Here is a 19,599-nt window from a genome sequence, read left to right as displayed (position 1 = left end):
AGGAACTTTTCTATTTGTAGTAAACATATGAATCCAACAATTCTAGGTGACAAACATCAAAGAACAAAAATCTCAAATTAATACCTAAAAACAGTGATGATTCTATTTCAATCACTAACCAATGTAGAGCTAGCTCCTAGAGTCTATTCGTGATTATGATGCTTCAGCACTGTGATATTGATTGATAAAAAGCATTTACAGCCTGTGTTCTCTAAAATACAAATAATGTAAACTCATGGCATATTCAAGTGAACACACCCTCTTTGCTATTGGCCACCCATTATGCTACATTTCTTGTGACTTTAGGAAAATTCTGTTCTGCTATTTGTTGTTTGCTGTCTTTAGAACTCAGTGCAACTTTCCATCTGATTGACATTGCTCTTACTGATGTAAATAAGTTTATTCAATGATTGCAGAAGTAGGTTTGACACTGATCAAATTTGATAGTCTAGCTTTGCAGCACTCATCCTCTGCCTGGCTTTCCACTTCCACCACTTGTAATTGATTTGATTATTTAACAGTTTTAGCAGTTGACAAGTATGTTTCTGAGTCTTTAACTTCTATATTTCGGATTCTGCTTAGATTTTATCTACTTAACATATTCATGGTTGTATTTACTTTCAAACGGTAAAAAAGGAATTTATTCAGTTTTCAATGATAGAATATTTTGGCCTCCTAAATTAACTAAATTTCAGTTCATGTGAAAGCTGATGGACTGGAGAGTTTTCTTTCCTATGATAGCTTACTAAGTGGCTTAGTTTTAGTTCGAATGTCATATGTCAGGAAGTTTAGAAAACTCTGGAATAAACATTTCACTTTTTTTTTTTTTTTCCAATGGCCCTCACTTTGACCCAAATTCAGTCACAATATAGACAGATGTCTAAACAAGTGCCCTAAATTTAAGTTAAACCTAAATAAGCTCAAAGTATTTTTAGTTCCATGTCAAAAGTTCCCAAATGAAATAAGCAAGTTTCTTTCTATATTCTCCTGCTAATTTGGCTCAATAACTTTACTTCAAAAAAAGTTATTTTCCATTAATTCTCCAGTGAAGTGATTACTTAAATGAGTGAATACTTAACAATAATAAAAATTCAATCTACGAGGATCAATGTGTGGGTAAGTTGCCTACAATGAAAACAAGATAAACCCTGATTAAATCAGAGTTCACAGGTTACTTATTTGTTTTCTTTCAATAGAACTGAGATTTTATATGAGTTCAGAATATTTGAATCATACGGTAAAGTCATTTGAGTACTGAGTATACAGTATCCCATTCATATTATTATTACTGACTCAGCATGAAATAAAATAGAGTCATTTTTAAAAGATGAAAAGAACCAGAAGAACCTTGCTTGTGCTTGGTTTAATGCTCTGCTGTCGCTCTTTTGAAAATTTTAATCTTTGAACTTTGACAATTTTATTCTTTGAAGCCCCCTGTGGCTGTGGAGCATGAACCTGAGCAGGAGAGCTCCTGGCCAGCACAATGCAGGCACGGGTTCAGACCTGCGGGCACAGCAGGCAGCACAGCCACTGAACAATTGGGTTTGCACTAAGTTGTACACATGGATGCATCAGGGAAGTCTGGGATGCCAGGTGTCTCCAACATGGCCAATCCAGAGCTGGGCCCAGAAAGGCAGTGGTGACTGCAGGAGCAGCAGCAGGGACAGCAGCAACCATAGGAGTTAGAAGGGGCTCTGCCTGTTACCAGCACTGGGACCCATGGTGAAAGGATGACTTGCCATCAATCCCAGGAGTCCATCCTTACAGTATGTACACAAATATTAAATCTCCCACCTAAGCACCAACACAGGAACAGCTGGTGCCAAGGCAGTAAATTTTGTCAGTAAATTATCACAAAATAAAAGTGTACACACAGATATTCCAATAAAGCATAACACAGACTTATTAGAATTCTCCACTGTTTAAAATCTCCAGTTTTGAAAACTATTGCAACATTGCAAAAGAAATAGCCACAAAATTAGAAATAGAAATTACATTTAAAGATCATCGCATTCAATGAAAAATCACACAGATTTCACATGAAGCTTTGAGAGAACCAACTATTAATGAAGACACTTTTTAAATTAGTTTTTTTGTAACTGAAGATACAACAGTAGAACACATAAACAAATATTTTGACTTATATGCAAATCATAAAAACCATTTTTTATATTCTGTACAACCTGGACAACTTATAGGAAATGTCAGAGGAAACATTAAAATACCTCTTTATAAATTTATATTTTTAATTAAATTCAATAAAAAGGCAGCAAAAGGGACCCTTGTTGGGATAGAATTATTCTGTATCTTAAATATGGCGATAAATGCATGAACCTACATGGGTGAGAAAATGTCACAGAAAAGTAATTGCATTACATGCACTTGCACACAAATTCATACACACCTAATGAGTACATGTATAATTGAGGAATATGAATAAGACCAATGGATTATATCAATGTCGATTTTCTGATTGTAAATCCCTATAGCTTGCAAGATGTTACCATTAGGGGAAACTGGGTAAAGTGTACAGGGAAATTCCCTGCATTATTTCTTATAACTGCAAATGAATCTACATATATCTCAAAAGAAAAAGTTTAATTTAAAAGTTAAATTCAGACATGTATGAAACTAATTTGTATGAAGAGTTAAATCTTTATAGAAAAAGTATTTTATGAGATTATCACCAAAGATGTACTAAAATTTTTATTGCAAAATAACATATCAGAAATAAGTCCCAATATTGTCAAAGCCTATAAAATACTCTTAGCAGCTCCAATAACAGTTGCATCAACAAAAGATCCTTCTCAAAATTAACAATCCTCAAAAAATTGTGATCTTGCATTTTCTAAGAGCAACTGATGTCACTTTCAATTATATTCAATTATAGCATTGAAAATGAAGTTGCTAAACTTATACATTTTGATGACCTAAGAAATGAATTTGAAGAAAACTGAGCTTGAATAATCTTATGATCAATCATGATATCACATTAATACATTATTTTTATTTATTGTTTTACGTATAATTATTATACCAAATATATTTCTATTTGCAATGTATGAGTTTATATTGCTACTCATGTATCACTATTATCCCATTATGTTTTATAAGTAATACACTATTTTAAAGGCAAAATCTTTATGTTTTATTACCTTTAGCAGCACTTTTTTCCTGTTCTTTGAATGAGGGGCCCCACATTTTCATTTTGCATTGAATCTCATAAATTATGTAGCCAGCACTGGTCTAGGGGGTTTGATACAATTAATTTCTTAAAAGCCTCTAAATTTTATCAAAGGGTAGGTACAATAACAACTTCTGTTTTGTAGCATTGAGCATAGAACAGTTTTGAAATGACATCTGAAGTCAACATCTATTAACTAATAATCAGAAGTTAGCTTTTTTCCATAGTGTTCACCAAGTTTTCATTTTGCCTATTCCATTTCATTTTTTTTTTATTTAATTCAGTTTTATTGAAATATATTCACAAACCATACAGTCATCCATGGTATACAATCAACTGTTCACAGTATGATCATATAGTTATGCGTTCATCACCACAATCTATTTCTGAACATTTTCCTTACATCAGAAAGAATCAGAATAAGAATAAAAAATAAAAGTGAAAAGAGAATACCCAAACCATCCCCCATCCCACCCTATTTGTCATTTAGTTTTTACTCCCATTTTTCTACTGATTTTTTTTCAATTTTCTAACTTTATCAAAAAATTAAAAAAAAAACAGGCAAACAACAACCAAAAAACCCCACAACATTTCAAACAAAGCAATGGATTAAGGAAAACAAATAACCTAAAATAACTACTTTGCTTCCAATATGTTCCTACCATACCCCAAGAAAATTAATAAACCATGTCCAAACAGAGGAGTAAGAAAAACAAATAATCTAAAATAACTACATTGCTTCCAACATGTTCCTACCATACCCCAAGAAAATTAACAACCCCTAAGAAAACAAAGGAATAAGAGAAAAAAAAAAACCTAAAATAACTCTATTGCTTCCAACATGATCTTACTGTATCCAAGAAAGTTTACAAACCATAATCATTCCTGAGCATTCCCATAACATTGAGATTACCCTCCATAGTTTATCTGTTCTTATTAGATTACCATTCCCCCTCCACTAATTGGTATCTCTAGGTCCCCTACATTCTACAGTATAAAACATTGTACATTTTTCACAGAATTCACATTAGTGGTAACATACAATATCTCTCTTTTTCTGCCTGGCTTATTTTGCTCAGCATTATGTCTTTTTTTTTTTTTTTTTTTTTTAATCTTCATTTTATTGAGATATATTCATATACCACACAGTCATACAAAACAAATCGTACTTTCGATTGTTCACAGTACCATTACATAGTTGTACATTCATCACCTAAATCAATCCCTGACACCTTCATTAGCACACACACAAGAATAACAAGAATAATAATTGAGTGAAAAAGAGCAATTGAAGTAAAAAAGAACACTGGGTACCTTTGTCTGTTTGTTTCCTTCCCCTATTTTTCTACTCATCCATCCATAAACTAGACAAAGTGGAGTGTGGTCCTTATGGCTTTTCCAATCCCCTTGTCACCCCTCATAAGCTACATTTTTATACAACTGTCTTCGAGATTCATGGGTTCTGGGTTGTAGTTTGATAGTTTCAGGTATCCACCAGCAGCTACCCCAATTCTTTAGAACCTAAAAAGGGGTGTCTAAAGTGTGCATAAGAGTGCCCACCAGAGTGACCTCTTGGCTCCTTTTGGATTCTCTCTGCCACTGAAGCTTATTTCATTTCCTTTCACATCCCCCTTTTGGTCAAGAAGATGTTCTCCGTCCCACGATGCCAGGTCTACATTCCTCCCCGGGAGTCATATTCCACGTTGCCAGGGAGATTCACTCCCCTGGGTGTCTGATCCCACGTAGGGGGGAGGGCAGTGATTTCACCTTTCAAGTTGGCTTAGCTAGAGAGACAGGGCCACATCTGAGCAACAAAGAGTCATTCGGGAGGAGGCTCTTAGGCATAACCATAGGGAGGCCTAGCCTCTCCTTTACAGCAACTGTCTTCCCAAGGGTAAAACCTGTGGTAGAGGGCTCAACCCATCAAACCACCAGTCCCCTATGTCTGTGGGCATGTTAGCAACCATGGAGGTGGGGTAGGCGAATACCCCTGCATTCTCCACAGGCTCCTCAAGGGGGCACTGCATCTTTTTTTTTTCCTTGTTTTTTTTTTTTTTTTTTAACTTTCCCTTCTTTTTTAAATCAACTGTATGAAAAAAAGTTAAAAAGAAAACAAACATACAATAAGAGAACATTTCAAAGAGACCATAACAAGTGAGTAAGAAAAAGACAACTAACCTAAGATAACTGTTTAACTTCCAACATGTTCCTACTATACCCCAAGAAAGTTACCTAATATAGCAACATTTCTGTGAACTTGCTCCTACTATATCCATCAGAAATTAACAGACCATAGTCATTCCTGGGCATCCCCAGTACGTTAAATAGCTTATCTGTTCTTCTTGGATTATTGTTCCCCCTTCCTTAATTGCTCTCTATTGCTAGTTCCCCTACATTCTACATTATAAGCCATTTGTTTTACATTTTTCAAAGTTCACATTAGTGGTAGCATATAATATTTCTCTTTTTGTGCCTGGCTTATTTCGCTTAGCATTATGTCTTCAAGGTTCATCCATGTTGTCATATGTTTCATGAGATCGTTCCTTCTTACTGCCGCGTAGTATTCCATCGTGTGTATATACCACATTTTATTTATCCACTCATCCGTTGAAGGACATTTGGGTTGTTTCCATCTTTTGGCAATTGTGAATAATGCTGCTATGAACATTGGCGTGCAGATATCTGTTCGTGTCACTGCTTTCCGATCTTCCGGGTATATACCGAGAAGTGCAATCGCTGGATCGAATGGTAACTCTATATCTAGTTTTCTAAGGAACTGCCAGACTGACTTCCAGAGTGGCTGAACCATTATACAGTCCCACCAACAGTGAATAAGAGTTCCAATTTCTCCACATCCCCTCCAGCATTTGTAGTTTCCTGTTTCTTTAATGGCAGCCATTCTAACCGGTGTTAGATGGTATCTCATTGTGGTCTTAATTTGCATCTCTCTAATAGCTAGTGAAGCTGAACATTTTTTCATGTGCTTCTTGGCCATTTGTATTTCCTCTTCAGAGAACTGTCTTTTCATATCTTTTGCCCATTTTATACTTGGGCCGACTGTACTATTGTCATTGAGTTGTAGGATTTCTTTATATATGCAAGATATCAGTCTTTTGTCAGATACATGGTTTCCACACATTTTTTCCCATTGAGTTGGCTGCCTCTTTACCTTTTTGAGAAATTCCTTTGAGGTGCAGAAACTTCTAAGCTTGAGGAGTTCCCATTTATCTATTTTCTCTTTTGTTGCTTGTGCTTTGGGTGTAAAGTCTAGGAAGTGGCCGCCTAATACAAGGTCTTGAAGATGTTTTCCTACATTATCTTCTAGGAGTTTTATGGTACTTTCTTTTATATTGAGATCTTTGGTCCATTTTGAGTTAATTTTTGTGTAGGGGGTGAGGTAGGGGTCCTCTTTCATTCTTTTGGATATGGATATCCAACTCTCCCAGCCCCATTTGTTGAAAAGACCATTATGACTCAGTTCAGTGACTTTGGGGGCCTTATCAAAGATCAGTAGGCCATAGATCTGAGGGTCTATCTCCGAATTCTCAATTCGATTCCATTGATCTATATGTCTATCTTTGTGCCAGTACCATGCTGTTTTGGCAACTGTGGCTTTATAATAAGCTTCAAAGTCAGGGAGTGTAAGTCCTCCCACTTCGTTTTTCTTTTTTAGAGTGTCTTTAGCAATTCGAGGCATCTTCCCTTTCCAAATAAATTTGATAGCTAGCTTTTCCAAGTCTGCAAAGTAGGTTGTTGGAATTTTGATTGGGATTGCATTGAATCTGTAGATGAGTTTGGGTAGAATTGACATCTTAATGACATTTAGTCTTCCTATCCATGAACATGGAATATTTTTCCATCTTTTAAGGTCCCCTTCTATTTCTTTTAGTAGAGTTACGTAGTTTTCTTTGTATAGGTCTTTTACATCTTTGGTTAAGTTTATTCCTAGGTACTTGATTTTTTTAGTTGCTATTGAAAATGGTATCTTTTTCTTGAGTGTCTCTTCAGTTTGTTCATTTCTAGCATATAGAAACATTACTGACTTATGTGCATTAATCTTGTATCCCGCTACTTTGCTAAATTTGTTTATTAGCTCTAGTAGCTGTATCGTCGATTTCTCAGGGTTTTCTAGATATAAGATCATATCATCTGCAAACAATGACAGTTTTACTTCTTCTTTTCCAATTTGGATGCCTTTTATTTCTTTGTCTTGCCGGATTGCCCTGGCTAGCACTTCCAGCACAATGTTGAATAACAGTGGTGACAGCGGGCATCCTTGTCTTGTTCCTGATCTTAGAGGGAAGGCTTTCAGTCTCTCACCATTGAGTACTATGCTGGCTGTGGGTTTTTCATATATGCTCTTTATCATATTGAGGAAGTTTCCTTCAATTCCTACCTTTTGAAGTGTTTTTATCAAAAAGGGATGTTGGATTTTGTCAAATGCTTTTTCAGCATCTATTGAGATGATCAATTGATTTTTCCCTTTTGACTTGTTAATGTGTTGTAATACATTGATTGATTTTCTTATGTTGAACCATCCTTGCATGCCTGGAATAAACCCCACTTGGTCATGGTGTATGATTTTTTTAATGTGTCTTTGGATTCTATTTGCAAGTATTTTGTTGAGGATTTTTGCATCTATATTCATTAGGGAGATTGGCCGGTAGTTTTCCTTTTTTGTAACATCTTTGCCTGGTTTTGGTATTAGATTGATGTTAGCTTCATAAAATGAGTTAGGTAGTGTTCCATTTTCTTCAATGTTTTGAAAGAGTTTGAGTAAGTTTGGTGTCAGTTCTTTCTGGAAAGTTTGGTAGAATTCCCCTGTGAAGCCATCTGGCCCTGGGCATTTATTTGTGGGAAGATTTTTGATGACTGATTGGATCTCTTTGCTTGTGATGGGTTGGTTGAGGTCTTCTATTTCTTCTCTGGTCAGTCTAGGTTATTCACATGTTTCCAGGAAATTGTCCATTTCCTCTACATTATCCAGTTTGTTGCCATACAGTTGTTCATAGTATCCTCTTATAATTTTTTTAATTTCTTCAGGATCTGCAGTTATGTCACCTTTTTCATTCATTATTTTGTTTATATGGGTCTTCTCTCTTTTTGATTTTGTCAGTCTAGCTAGGGGCTTGTCAATCTTGTTGATCTTCTCAAAGAACCAACTTTTGGTGATATTTATCCTCTCTATTGTTTTTTTGTTCTCTATGTCATTTATTTCTGCTTTAATCCTTGTTATTTCTTTTCTTCTACTTGGTTTAGGATTGGTTTGCTGTTCATTTTCTAGCTTCTTCAGTTGATCCATTAGTTCTTTGATTTCTTCCTTTTTCATATATGCGTTTAGTGCTATAAATTTCCCCCTTAGCAGTGCTTTTGCTGCATCCCATAGATTTTGGTATGTTGTGTTCTCATTTTCATTCATCTCTATATATTTCGCAATTTCTCTTGCTATTTCTTCTTTAACCCACTGATTGTTTAGGAGTGTGTTGTTTAACCTTCAGGTATTGGTGAATTTTCTAAGTCTCTGATGGTTATTGACTTCTAATTGTATTCCATTGTGGTCGGAGAATGTGCTTTGAATAATTTCAATCTTTTTAAATTTATTGAGGCTTGTTTTATGTCCCAGCATATGATCTATTCTGGAGAAAGTTCCATGAGCACTAGAAAAGTATGTGTATCCTGGTGATTTGGGATGTAATGTCCTGTATATGTCTGTTAAATCTAATTCATTTATCAGATTGTTTAGGTTTTCAATTTCCTTATTGGTCTTCTGTCTGGTTGATCCCTCTATAGGAGAGAGTGATGTGTTGAAGTCTCCCATAATTATTGTGGAAACATCAATTGCTTCCTTTAGTTTTGCCAGTGTTTCTCTCATGTATTTTGTGGCACCTTGGTTGGGTGCATAGACATTTACGATTGTTATTTCTTCTTGCTTAATTGCCCCTTTTATTAGTATGTAGTGACCTTCTTTGTCTCTCAAAACATCCCTGCATTTGAAGTCTATTTTATCTGAGATTAATATTGCTACACCTGCTTTCTTTTGGCTGTAGCTTGCATGAAATATTTTTTTCCATCCTTTCACTTTCAGTTTCTTTGTGTCCCTGTGTCTAAGATGAGTCTCTTGTATGCAACATATTGATGGTTCATTTTTTTGATCCATTCTGCGAATCTTTATCTTTTAATTGGGGAGTTTAATCCATTTACATTCAACGTTATAACCGTGAAGGCATTTCTTGAATCTGCCATCTTATCCTTTGGTTTATGTTTGTCATATTTTTCCCCTCTGTCTATTAATATCCTTTATTGTACCCATACCGAATCTCTTTAGTACTGAACCTTTCTCCAAGTCTCTCTGTCCTTTCTTTGTTTCTCTGTCTGTAGGGCTCCCTTTAGTATCTCCAGTAGGGCAGGTCTCTTGTTAGCAAATTCTCTCAGCATTTGTTTGTCTGTGAAAAATTTAAGCTCTCCCTCAAATTTGAAGGAGAGCTTTGCTGGATAAAGTATTCTTGGCTGGAAATTTTTCTCACTCAGAATTTTAAATATATCGTGCCACTGCCTTCTCGCCTCCATGGTGGCTGCTGAGTAGTCACTACTTAGTCTTATGCTGTTTCCTTTGTATGTGGTGAATTGCTTTTCTCTTGCTGCTTTCAGAACTTGCTCCTTCTCTTCTGTGTTTGACAGTGTGATCATAATATGTCTCGGAGTGGGTTTATTTGGATTTATTCTATTTGGAGTTCGCTGAGCATTTATGATTTGTGTATTTATGTTGTTTAGCAGATTTGGGAAGTTTTCCCCAACAATTTCTTTGAATACTCTTCCTGGACCTTTACCCTTTTCTTCCCCTTCTGGGACACCAATGAGTCTTATATTTGGACGTTTCATATTATCTATCATATCCCTGAGGTCCATTTCGATTTTTTCAATTTTTTTCCCAATTCTTTCTTTTATGCTTTCATTTTCCATTCTGTCATCTTCCAGGTCACTGATTCGTTGTTCAACTTCCTCTAGTCTTGTACTATGAGTGTCCAGAATCTTTTTAATTTGGTCAACAGTTTCTTTAATTTCCATAAGATCATCCATTTTTTTTATTTAGTCTTGCAATGTCTTCTTTATGCTCTTCTAGGGTCTTCTTGATTTCCTTTATCTCCCATACTATGGTCTCATTGTTCATCTTTAGTTCTTTGAGTAGCTGCTCTAGGTGCTGTGTCTCTTCTGATCTTTTGATTTGGGTGCTTGGGTTATCCATATCGTCTGGTTTTTTCATATGCTTTATAATTTTCTGTTGTTTTTGGCCTCGTGGCATTTGCTGAACTTGATAGGGTTCTTTTAGGATTTGTAGACCAATTGAAGTCCTTATCTCTAATTTGTCAGATCTACAGCTTCGTGGAGTACACTTTCTCTAACTAACCAGCAGGTGGCGTCCACGAGCCACCTGTTCTCCACAAGCCAGTTCTCCCCTGCTTAGCCTTTTTGGTGAGTGGGGGAGTGAGTCTTGTGGGGTCCAATTGGTGTACCAAGCTTGCGTGTGTAGTTGGTGTTGCCTGCCCTGTATGTGGGGCGTGTTTCTGGGCAGTCAGGGAGGGGGGGGGTGGCTCTAACAATCAAATCTCCCTGGTGATCCTAGAGTTTTAAAGCTGCTGCAATAGTCTAATCCTTCAGTTCAGTCCTGCCACAGTTTGTCTCTGCCACTGACCCACAAGTCCTTGGTATTGGCGTATGGCTCCTGAGACTTGCAAGTGGGCCCCTCTTCCAGGCCGTGCACCCCGGGTCCTCTGTTGAGGGATGACTGTGCTATGTCACAGGTGAGTGCCGTCCCCCCAGGGCAGTTCTGGGCTGCTGGGCTGTGTAGGGAAGCTCCCAGTCTGCTGAAATGATGGCTGAATGGGGCTTTGTTAATTCACACTGCTCTACCTTCCCAACTCTGGGACAATCAGCTGAGGTTGCAGGGAAGGCTAATGTCCACGCCCAGTTTTGTGGTGTGTGCCTGTTATTTGAAGCACTTCCGTCACACTGGGTTGTCTGGGGCAGTTCTGGGCTATGGGGCTGGCGATGGGCAGGAGTGTTTCCTGTCCATCAAGATGATGGCTGTGAGTGGACACCCCTCTTTTCTTGGGAAGTTGTGGTGTTTAGTGAATTTTCTCAGCCACTGGATTATTGCGTTTTGTCTCAGAGCTCTCCTAGTTCTGGTCTTGACTTGACCTGCCCAAATAGCAAGTCTTTGAAGCTTTCTGTATTGGGCTTCTTAGAGTAATTGTTTTAGAAAAAGAAAAAAGGATTAAAAAAACAACAACAACAACAAAAAAAAACGGGCCCTCCTCAGAGATCTAATGGGTTATTGAAATGCTAAGAGACAAAGCAATCAGGGCCATTAAGGAAAGGTCCACAGGGCAGAGAGATCAGCTTTTCTTCGGGATTTGCATATGCGCCTCAGGGCCCTTCCCCTTTCTATGTTCAGCAGAACTCCAAAAATCCTCCACTTTTATTTTGGAGTTTTTCGTGTTGTTTTTTTTCTATGCCTGTCTCCTCTCTGCTGGGCTGGCTGCTCTCAGATTCTCTGGTGTCTGGTCTCAGTCTATCTATGGTTGGAGTTTGGATCAGTAGAATGAGATTCCGATAAGGGCTGCCACTGCAGTTCTCCCTTCTCCTTCCCGGAGCTGACAGCCCCTCCTCCCCCGGGACTGAGCCTGGCAGGGAGGGGCGCGGGTCCCCTGGCAGCAAAAACTTACAGATTTCACTGATCTCAGCAGTTCCTCATTTTCATGAGTGTTGTATGAAGTATGCCCAAAGTCAGATTGCTCTGTGGTGTCCAGTCCACGCAGTTCCTGGCTTTCTACCTACTTTCCTGGAGGAGTAACTAAAACATACAGCTCACCAGTCTGCCATTTTGCCCCGCCTCCGCCCCCATTTCATTTTATTATTTTATTAAAGCAAAAACAATCCCCCATCTTCACCCTTGACATTTGAATTTCAGTCTACATTACTCTGAAAGAGGGATTCAAGAAAGGACTTTAAATTTATAAGACCTATATTTCCAAAACATGCTTGTTTATTTTTCATTTAAGATAGATAATAGAATTAGAGACCATAAATATAACAATTTGAATTTTTAAATCAAAGTGTCTTGTTTTGACAAAAATTCCTATACTTGAACCCATATGCTTCACACCTATCTGCTGCACTTCTCAGCTTCCAAATATATTACTAGAGAATGAACAAATTACTTTGAAATTTAAAATGAACGCATCAGCATTCTTTCGTTGCATTTTTTTGTGATACTTGCACCAGTGTACCCAAAGTAATTTAATTATAAATTCAACTAACCTAAAACTGAATAGGAAAACAATGCATGGATTAGCAGTAGATTATTTCTATTTCATCATTCTAGGCAAGCTCTGACAAACATCTCCATTCGATGCTGTAAGAAGTACATGTGTAAATGCTCCATTACAAAGATATTTCTCCATGCCCACTATTCTATAATGCTTCTGTGTACAGATCATACTCATTTTTCATTCTGTTAAAGGCTCAGTCTATTTTTTTTAATCTCTTTTTGTTCCAGAATGATTCTTGGGGAAAGCAATATTCATATGCACTCTTCAAAGCAATGAGTCACATGTTGTGCATCGGGTATGGAGCCCAAGCCCCAGTCAGCATGTCTGACCTCTGGATTACCATGCTGAGTATGATTGTCGGGGCCACCTGCTATGCTATGTTTGTTGGCCATGCCACAGCTTTAATCCAGTCTTTGGATTCTTCACGGCGGCAGTATCAAGAGAAGGTAATTGGCTTTATCTGTAATTAATCTTCAACCTACTAGTTTGTAAATTGAATTGTGCTTGAACTAACTAAACCAACCCCCTCAAAAATATAATGAGAACAAAATGTTTAAGCAGGGAAGCACAAACTGTTCTGATATTTTGAGGTCTTTTCATGATGATCATTCTCAGCTTTTATTCACTTTCAGTTTCTCTCCTGAATAATTTTTTTAAAAATCTGACTTTGCATCCACAGAAAAAATAGTTACTTCAGAATATATGTAGCTGACTTCACATGTTATCATGCTTCATATTCTATCATATTTCAAAAGCTAGAATAATATAAACCCTTCTCTAGTATGTGCTAGCACAGTATCTTGGTGACTTACAGGGGGAGAAGCAATCACTGGCACGTGTCCCTCAGCGCCTCTCCACATGCTATAATCATAATTTATATTACAGTTCATAAGCTTAGCTGAACATATGCTGGCCTTCTATCTAGTTAACTCATCACACCATCCAGTCTTAAAAATGCATATTAACAGCTGCTGCCATGCATTCTGATGTGCAATGTGCTAATTAAAGTGATCAGCTGTTACTTTTCCAAAGAGAAAGTAAACGTATTCTGTAATTTATTCATTGACTGTTTTCCATATGCTAAATTACTTTGGTACTTAAACTTGGGCAGTACTTACAGTCTTGACCAAACATCATCACCTATCTGGCATAGAAATAAGACTATTCCATAACTGATGGAAGAATTTATAATTTGGGGACTCTGGTAAACATTGCAGAGGATAGCATGCATCTTCATGAAGAGCATTTCTGAAAATAATGGCTAAAAAAGTTCTAGATATTCTCCTGGTGAGTGATAACAGCATAGACTCAAAATTATTTTCAAAACACCAAAAGATCATTTTGATTGTTGCTTTATTTACAGAAGTTTTTAACACTGTATTTATGCAATAAGAGAAAGGGAACCTAAACTTTATTTCCAATGAATGTAATTGCACTGTCACCAACTATTACAGTGAGCAAGTTGGTATTTTATTACTGAAATAATGAAAAGATGAAAAGTTAGAATTGCTTTGGGTTTCATTTTAAAATAAAGCCTCCAATTAAATTGGAAAGAACAAAGAGCACAGTAAGGAAGAAGAAACTTTGTACAATGGGGACTTGGACTGAAAATTACAGACTCAAATGAATTTAGGTTATATTTATGGGTATTTTAGATAAGATTACAACAAAGTGTATTTGATGTTTCTATTGCTGATTGAAAGGATATAATGAATTTTCATCTCTAAACCAAGATCTGTCAAGAAACTTGGCTCTAGAATGCCATACTCATTTTCTATTCAGGCAGTAGTATAATTCAGGACAAGTCTTTAAAAGACATTTTGCTTATTTTTTTTTAAAATTTTAAGAACAATAAATGTCTAATCTTCAATTCAGTCTTATAGAATGGCTTTGTATAGTGTATGATTGATTTGTGGTTTATTTTGTGATTTGGCCATTTTTAATTTTGTTTTGTTTTTTGCTTAATTATTCTTATACTTAATATTTGTGTTTAGGTGTCTTGGGACTATCTGCCACAGCTGCCTGCAAAATTAATATTGTTTTATTTTCACTACCATGTACCTAGTAATAACATATTTTTGATGTAAAAGTGACAAACTCTAACAGCTTTTGTAGTAGCCACTCAGAGTGCAGCTAGGTTTCAACCCACCTAGTCTGGCTCTGGAGTTCACTCCTAGACACAACATTCAACTACCTCTCCATTTCTCATGGTGCGGTTTGGCTTGACTGAATATACCGATTAAGTCCAGTTGGCTGTAAGTCATCCAGTCCACTGTTCTAGTTTGGGATCTTAAAATTTTTCCTTACTAGGAAGAAATTCTTCACTCTGGATCTCCCAACCAGAAGTGGTTCAATCTTCTCCACCAGTAGTTTAGGGCCCAATGATTATGAAAACCTTTTCTGCATGGTAATCCACTGCTAATAAAGTGACAGGACTAGAGTAGATATTTCCATGTGACTGCATAATGAGTTGTCATCATCATCACTATCATTATTTTCTCTCTTGATTAAACAATGCATGATGATTTTTACACGTTCTCATTGCTGATTGAATGTGATTCACAATTTACATTGCTAATTTCATGGGAGATTATATTTTATATTCTACTACATTTCATGCAGCTGCATTTCCCCCTTTTCTCGGATATAGAGACTTTATGGTGTGGGAGAGTATTTAAAATGTTCCTCCTCAACACTCTTCTATAGATCACCAGCAAGCTGCCTGGCTTCTCTAACTAGTATATTGAACAATCTCAACTCGAAATACAACCAAAAATAATTGTATTTTTGTCTCCAATTGTCACTTTAAAACTTTATTTAGTAAGGTCAATCTCCTTTGCTTTAGATAGAGACTCTCGCAATTACCATGGGTTTTCTGCTCAATGTTGCTTAACATGATTTAGAGTGCTTTCAACTCTAAATCCTCTGCATGCATTCAGTGCAGTAATCAGGTGGCCAGTCTCATGTAAAAATCAGAACTCTGAATTTGGCTTTATGCTAAATGATCTCCCACCCCCACCCAGTACTTTTGGGGGCTAGAAGCCAGGAAAGAGAAAGATGAGGTTGGTGTTAATCTCCCTTCTCCTATCATAAGCCTTACAAGAGCTGTTGTTTGTCTTTTCAGCAGAGTAGAAGAGAGGAGGAAGGAGGAAGGGGAAGAGGTGGCCCTTACTGTGCCTGTTAGATGTGTTAAACCAGTGTCTTATGTGGGTCTGGTAGATGATTAAAGCAGATGATTAAAGCAGACACTTCCCTGGTAAGGTGTTTTGGACTCCTTGGAGGAACCCTGCTGTGCCTTCCTCCAGCAATTCCCTAGATGAGGCCTTAAGAATCTGGCAGTACTTCTCCTGCCTCTTTCTGCTGAGGGCTCCTTGCTCCATCAGGAGACACTCTTGGGCAGGACCCAACATGCCAATATTGGCCCACCTGCATGGCCCAGATCTGGCTCACAGAGAAGCCTATGTGCATCCCTCTCTGGGACCATCTCCAGCACTCCCCTGTCCTTCATCAAACCAGTGGGAAACCTGTAGCTGGCCTTCTCTCTCCTTGGGAGGAGTCAGACATAATCCACAGACTGTGTGTTCACATATGTGAATCATATTCAGCCCCATGTCTCCCAAATATGTGAACTTTTCTCAAAAATTCTCAAGCAGTTTGCCTTAAGCACTCCCCACAGGTCTTGTGTTAGAAGGGAGCTCTCCCATACTCCTACCCTTGAGCACAGAAGAGCAGCCATGCTCTCGAAAGAACTCCCACTACTCCCATCAGGAAAATTCTCACTTTACTCTGATCTCTCTGTTTAGCTTTGATGCATGTTTTAGTTTGCTAAAGCTGAGGAAATGCATGCTAGCTCAGAAATGGCTGAGGCCTTTTACAGTTGCAAACTTGCGTAAGAGTGGATCACTTATACAACCAGTATTCTGTCATCTCTCATATTAGTGTCTCAGTGAACATGAGACAGGAGGGGTCAGTCAAACCCTACCAGCCTTTTAGACCTCTCCTTATAGCCCCACTCATAGGAAACACAGAAGTTGGATGATAAGGATTCAAAAGTCCTTCTTAGGGCTTCTTCCACAGATGTTGTCAAAAAGTCACATAAAAAATTGTTCCCTAGTCAAATAAGTTTGGAAATGTTTATTGAAGCAATGCTATTGAAGTTTATTTTGGTATAAATGTGTGTGCTCTGAACATTTATTGTGTTTTCTCTGCCCTGCGTGCCGAGCCCTCTTGCATTTTAATGGATTTATGTTCAAAGGAATGTACTTAAGGAAATTCCTCTCTAGACATACTTCCCACAGTGAATCTTCCTTTCTTTTGTAACTAACTCTGGGTGATTATTCTCTTTTCTATATATACTTGCAGTTCATGGAGTCTTCATGAAAAGAAACTTTTTGTCAACCTTATTTCTTTATACTACTCTATCTTAGTTCAACATTTTGGCACCCCTGGGAATCCTGCTATTATTTCTAGTCTTGCAAGTCTCTTACTTCTCCAAGTAATAACAGCGATAGCTTTTAGGTGCAATTATCCCTCTCTAACCAGCAAGTTTTTAACACAATACACATGATGAACTCAGAGTGAGATATTTTCAACTTAAACTTAGTAAACTTCATGTACATAAAAGCTTTTTAATGTGAAATTTGAATATAACCAGAGAATTGCTTTAATTATATGAAAATTACTATATATACCTTTATGCATTGAATAGCTTCCTGAATCCAGGAAGCAGAGTGTATAAATCCAAGTCAGGAACAGGAATGGGTTGCCTAAATAGACTGTGCTTTCTAAGGTTAGATCACAAGAGACTGAGTGCTACTTCTAGCTTCAAATGATTGTGTTGTATAAATTCTAAAATATTGAAGACTCAATTTTTTGATGATTTGAAATAAAGATACTAAACTTATCCAAAATGATACAATTTTGTTCATCTCTGAAAGAGTTTACTTGACTCCCATTACAGGCACTTTGGATAAAAAGGCACAGTTGAATGTAAATAGTCTCTGAACCATATCAGTGAGTTATATGTAATCCTGTATGAAACTGTATTCAAGTATATGATTGCATGTAATCATACCAAAATATAATATCCCAAACCTAGTCAGTTCAGGCAATTGATTTTCTTGGTTTCAAGTCATGATTCATAGAGCCTTATTCCTTCTTTGTAAATGAAAAGGCTGTTACCCGAACTGCAGCATAAATTTCTTATTCCATAGGAATCTTTATTTTTTAATCAGTCTAATTATCTAAATTTGTATAAGCTAATAGTACCCCAGAGACACAAAAAAGTCTACACACCAAGGCCTGCTCTCTTTTCTAGCTATTAGAATCCTATTTGCAATAGAGACGATTTCAATTCATTTAAATTAAGTAATTAAGGTTAAGAGATATTCTTTCTTGGTAAAATGCCCTTCAAGAAAAATTTGGATAGAGGAGGGTTGGAACCAAATCTTTTAACTTTTAACTATTAGGAATCACTCAACCAGATCTCTTCTCCAGCCAGTTAATCATTTCTCTCTTCACAAACCAATCGATTTCTACATATCATCTTTCACTCTCTTTCTTTTCCCTTGCTTTATATACTTTCGGCCTCTTCACTGTTTGCATAAGTGCTGCCCTTCCCTTTGGAATGCAGCTGAAGAGGCTCTGGCCTCGTCCCTCATCACCCCACCTATAGTGATCTGTTACTGTGGGCATTCTATCTGCTCAGAGGTGCTATAAGCACAGTGACAGGAGGAACAGTGGTTTCTGTTGTCATGTATTTCAGCCCCACACATTGAAATCTCAACACCTTGATGCTGAGGATGCAACATTACCCAGATGAGATAGTAAGGATTAAAGATATTTGTGGGTGTCCAGCCTTTTTTCTATCATAAACAAGAGTAGGAGAACATAATTTGAACTTTCCTGAATGTTCTGTCACTTGAGTATACATGGAACATTATTTTCTTCTTATTATTTTCTCTATTTACTTGTATATAAACAAATTGCCTTAGGCGTTTCAGCAAGTGTTTGCTGCTTTATTTTGCTTAAACACAGCTCATCATTTTTACAAACTAAGTTTTCAATATGCTTTACCTTCTAGAATTCTGAGATTGCTCTCCCTGTCCTTCAAAAAGATATATTATCAAAGCACCTCTCATCAAGGTTGAAAGCCATTTCTTATTTGCTGGGTTGGTCAGGAGTGTTCTGCTTCAAGATGTCAAAACTGATGGAAATGCTTGTCTCAGAAAGTTAGATGGGAGAATTTGTCCTGCTGTCATATATTTCTGAGTCTTCAACTAAAAAAACAAAATGAAACAACTTAGACTGTATGACCAGAGTAATGGCTTAGCAAAGAGAAGCATTTTGGAGTAATGGTTGTGATAGTTTATAAATAACGTTATTAGTCAGTTAAAAAAGAAAACAACAATTACAACCTGTTTGGCAACCTATCTTCTTATCAAGAAATGTATTCAATTGAACTAGTATATTTGTTTTATTGTGTTTTGTAGAATACAGTAGTATTTGTCCTCAGAAGAAGAAAAACTTTGAAGTTACAAAGTTGCAATGACTTCAAGCTAGGAAAATCATACTGACCTTGTGGCCTTAGTGAAAAATGGTTTGCAAAAATAATTTTCATTGAGATCATTCTTAGGAAGAAGTAGCTTTAAAATCCAGGTGCTTTCCGCAAAATTTTTCAATTGGTTTTCTTCATAAATCAGAAAATCTTTATTCATTCCTTTAACATGAGAATGCCATAAGCTCTTTAATTAGTTGGAAAGATTACCATTAGACTAATACATGCTTTTGCTTCCTAGGAGCTGAATTTCATGTGTGCTAAGTACTGCCAAACGTTCTCAGGCCAGGCTATCTATGAGGTTCTCTCCTACAAAAACAGGTACCAGTGCAATAGCCCTTGGTTGGCTTTATGTAGCCACTTGAGCTGCTAACAAATCGGGCTCCTCATAGATACTTCATGTTCTCAGCTGGGAAAAGAAATTTTACATTCACTATGTATTATAAAGGTTAGAACAAGTAAAGGGATGAAACTGGAGGCTCTTAATTTAACTAAGCAGAAAGACAATTTTACCAAGTGCAAAACTCTCT

At 37.0% G+C, this 19,599-nt stretch overlaps 1 protein-coding gene across 1 annotated transcript in view; it reads left to right on the top strand.

Moving 5' to 3' along the window:
• Positions 1-19,599, top strand: part of HCN1 (hyperpolarization activated cyclic nucleotide gated potassium channel 1) — a 471,748-nt gene that overhangs the window by 289,109 nt on the left and 163,040 nt on the right. Inside the window, exon 4 of the mRNA XM_037799144.1 lies at positions 12,741-12,959. Coding sequence (XP_037655072.1) covers positions 12,741-12,959 — 219 coding nt within the window. The remainder of the gene's footprint in view (positions 1-12,740; positions 12,960-19,599) is intronic.

Source organism: Choloepus didactylus, chromosome 11, assembly GCF_015220235.1.
Source record: "Choloepus didactylus isolate mChoDid1 chromosome 11, mChoDid1.pri, whole genome shotgun sequence".
In the NCBI taxonomy this organism is placed as follows: domain Eukaryota; kingdom Metazoa; phylum Chordata; class Mammalia; order Pilosa; family Megalonychidae; genus Choloepus; species Choloepus didactylus.
This window is presented reverse-complemented; position numbering and strand designations above follow the sequence as displayed.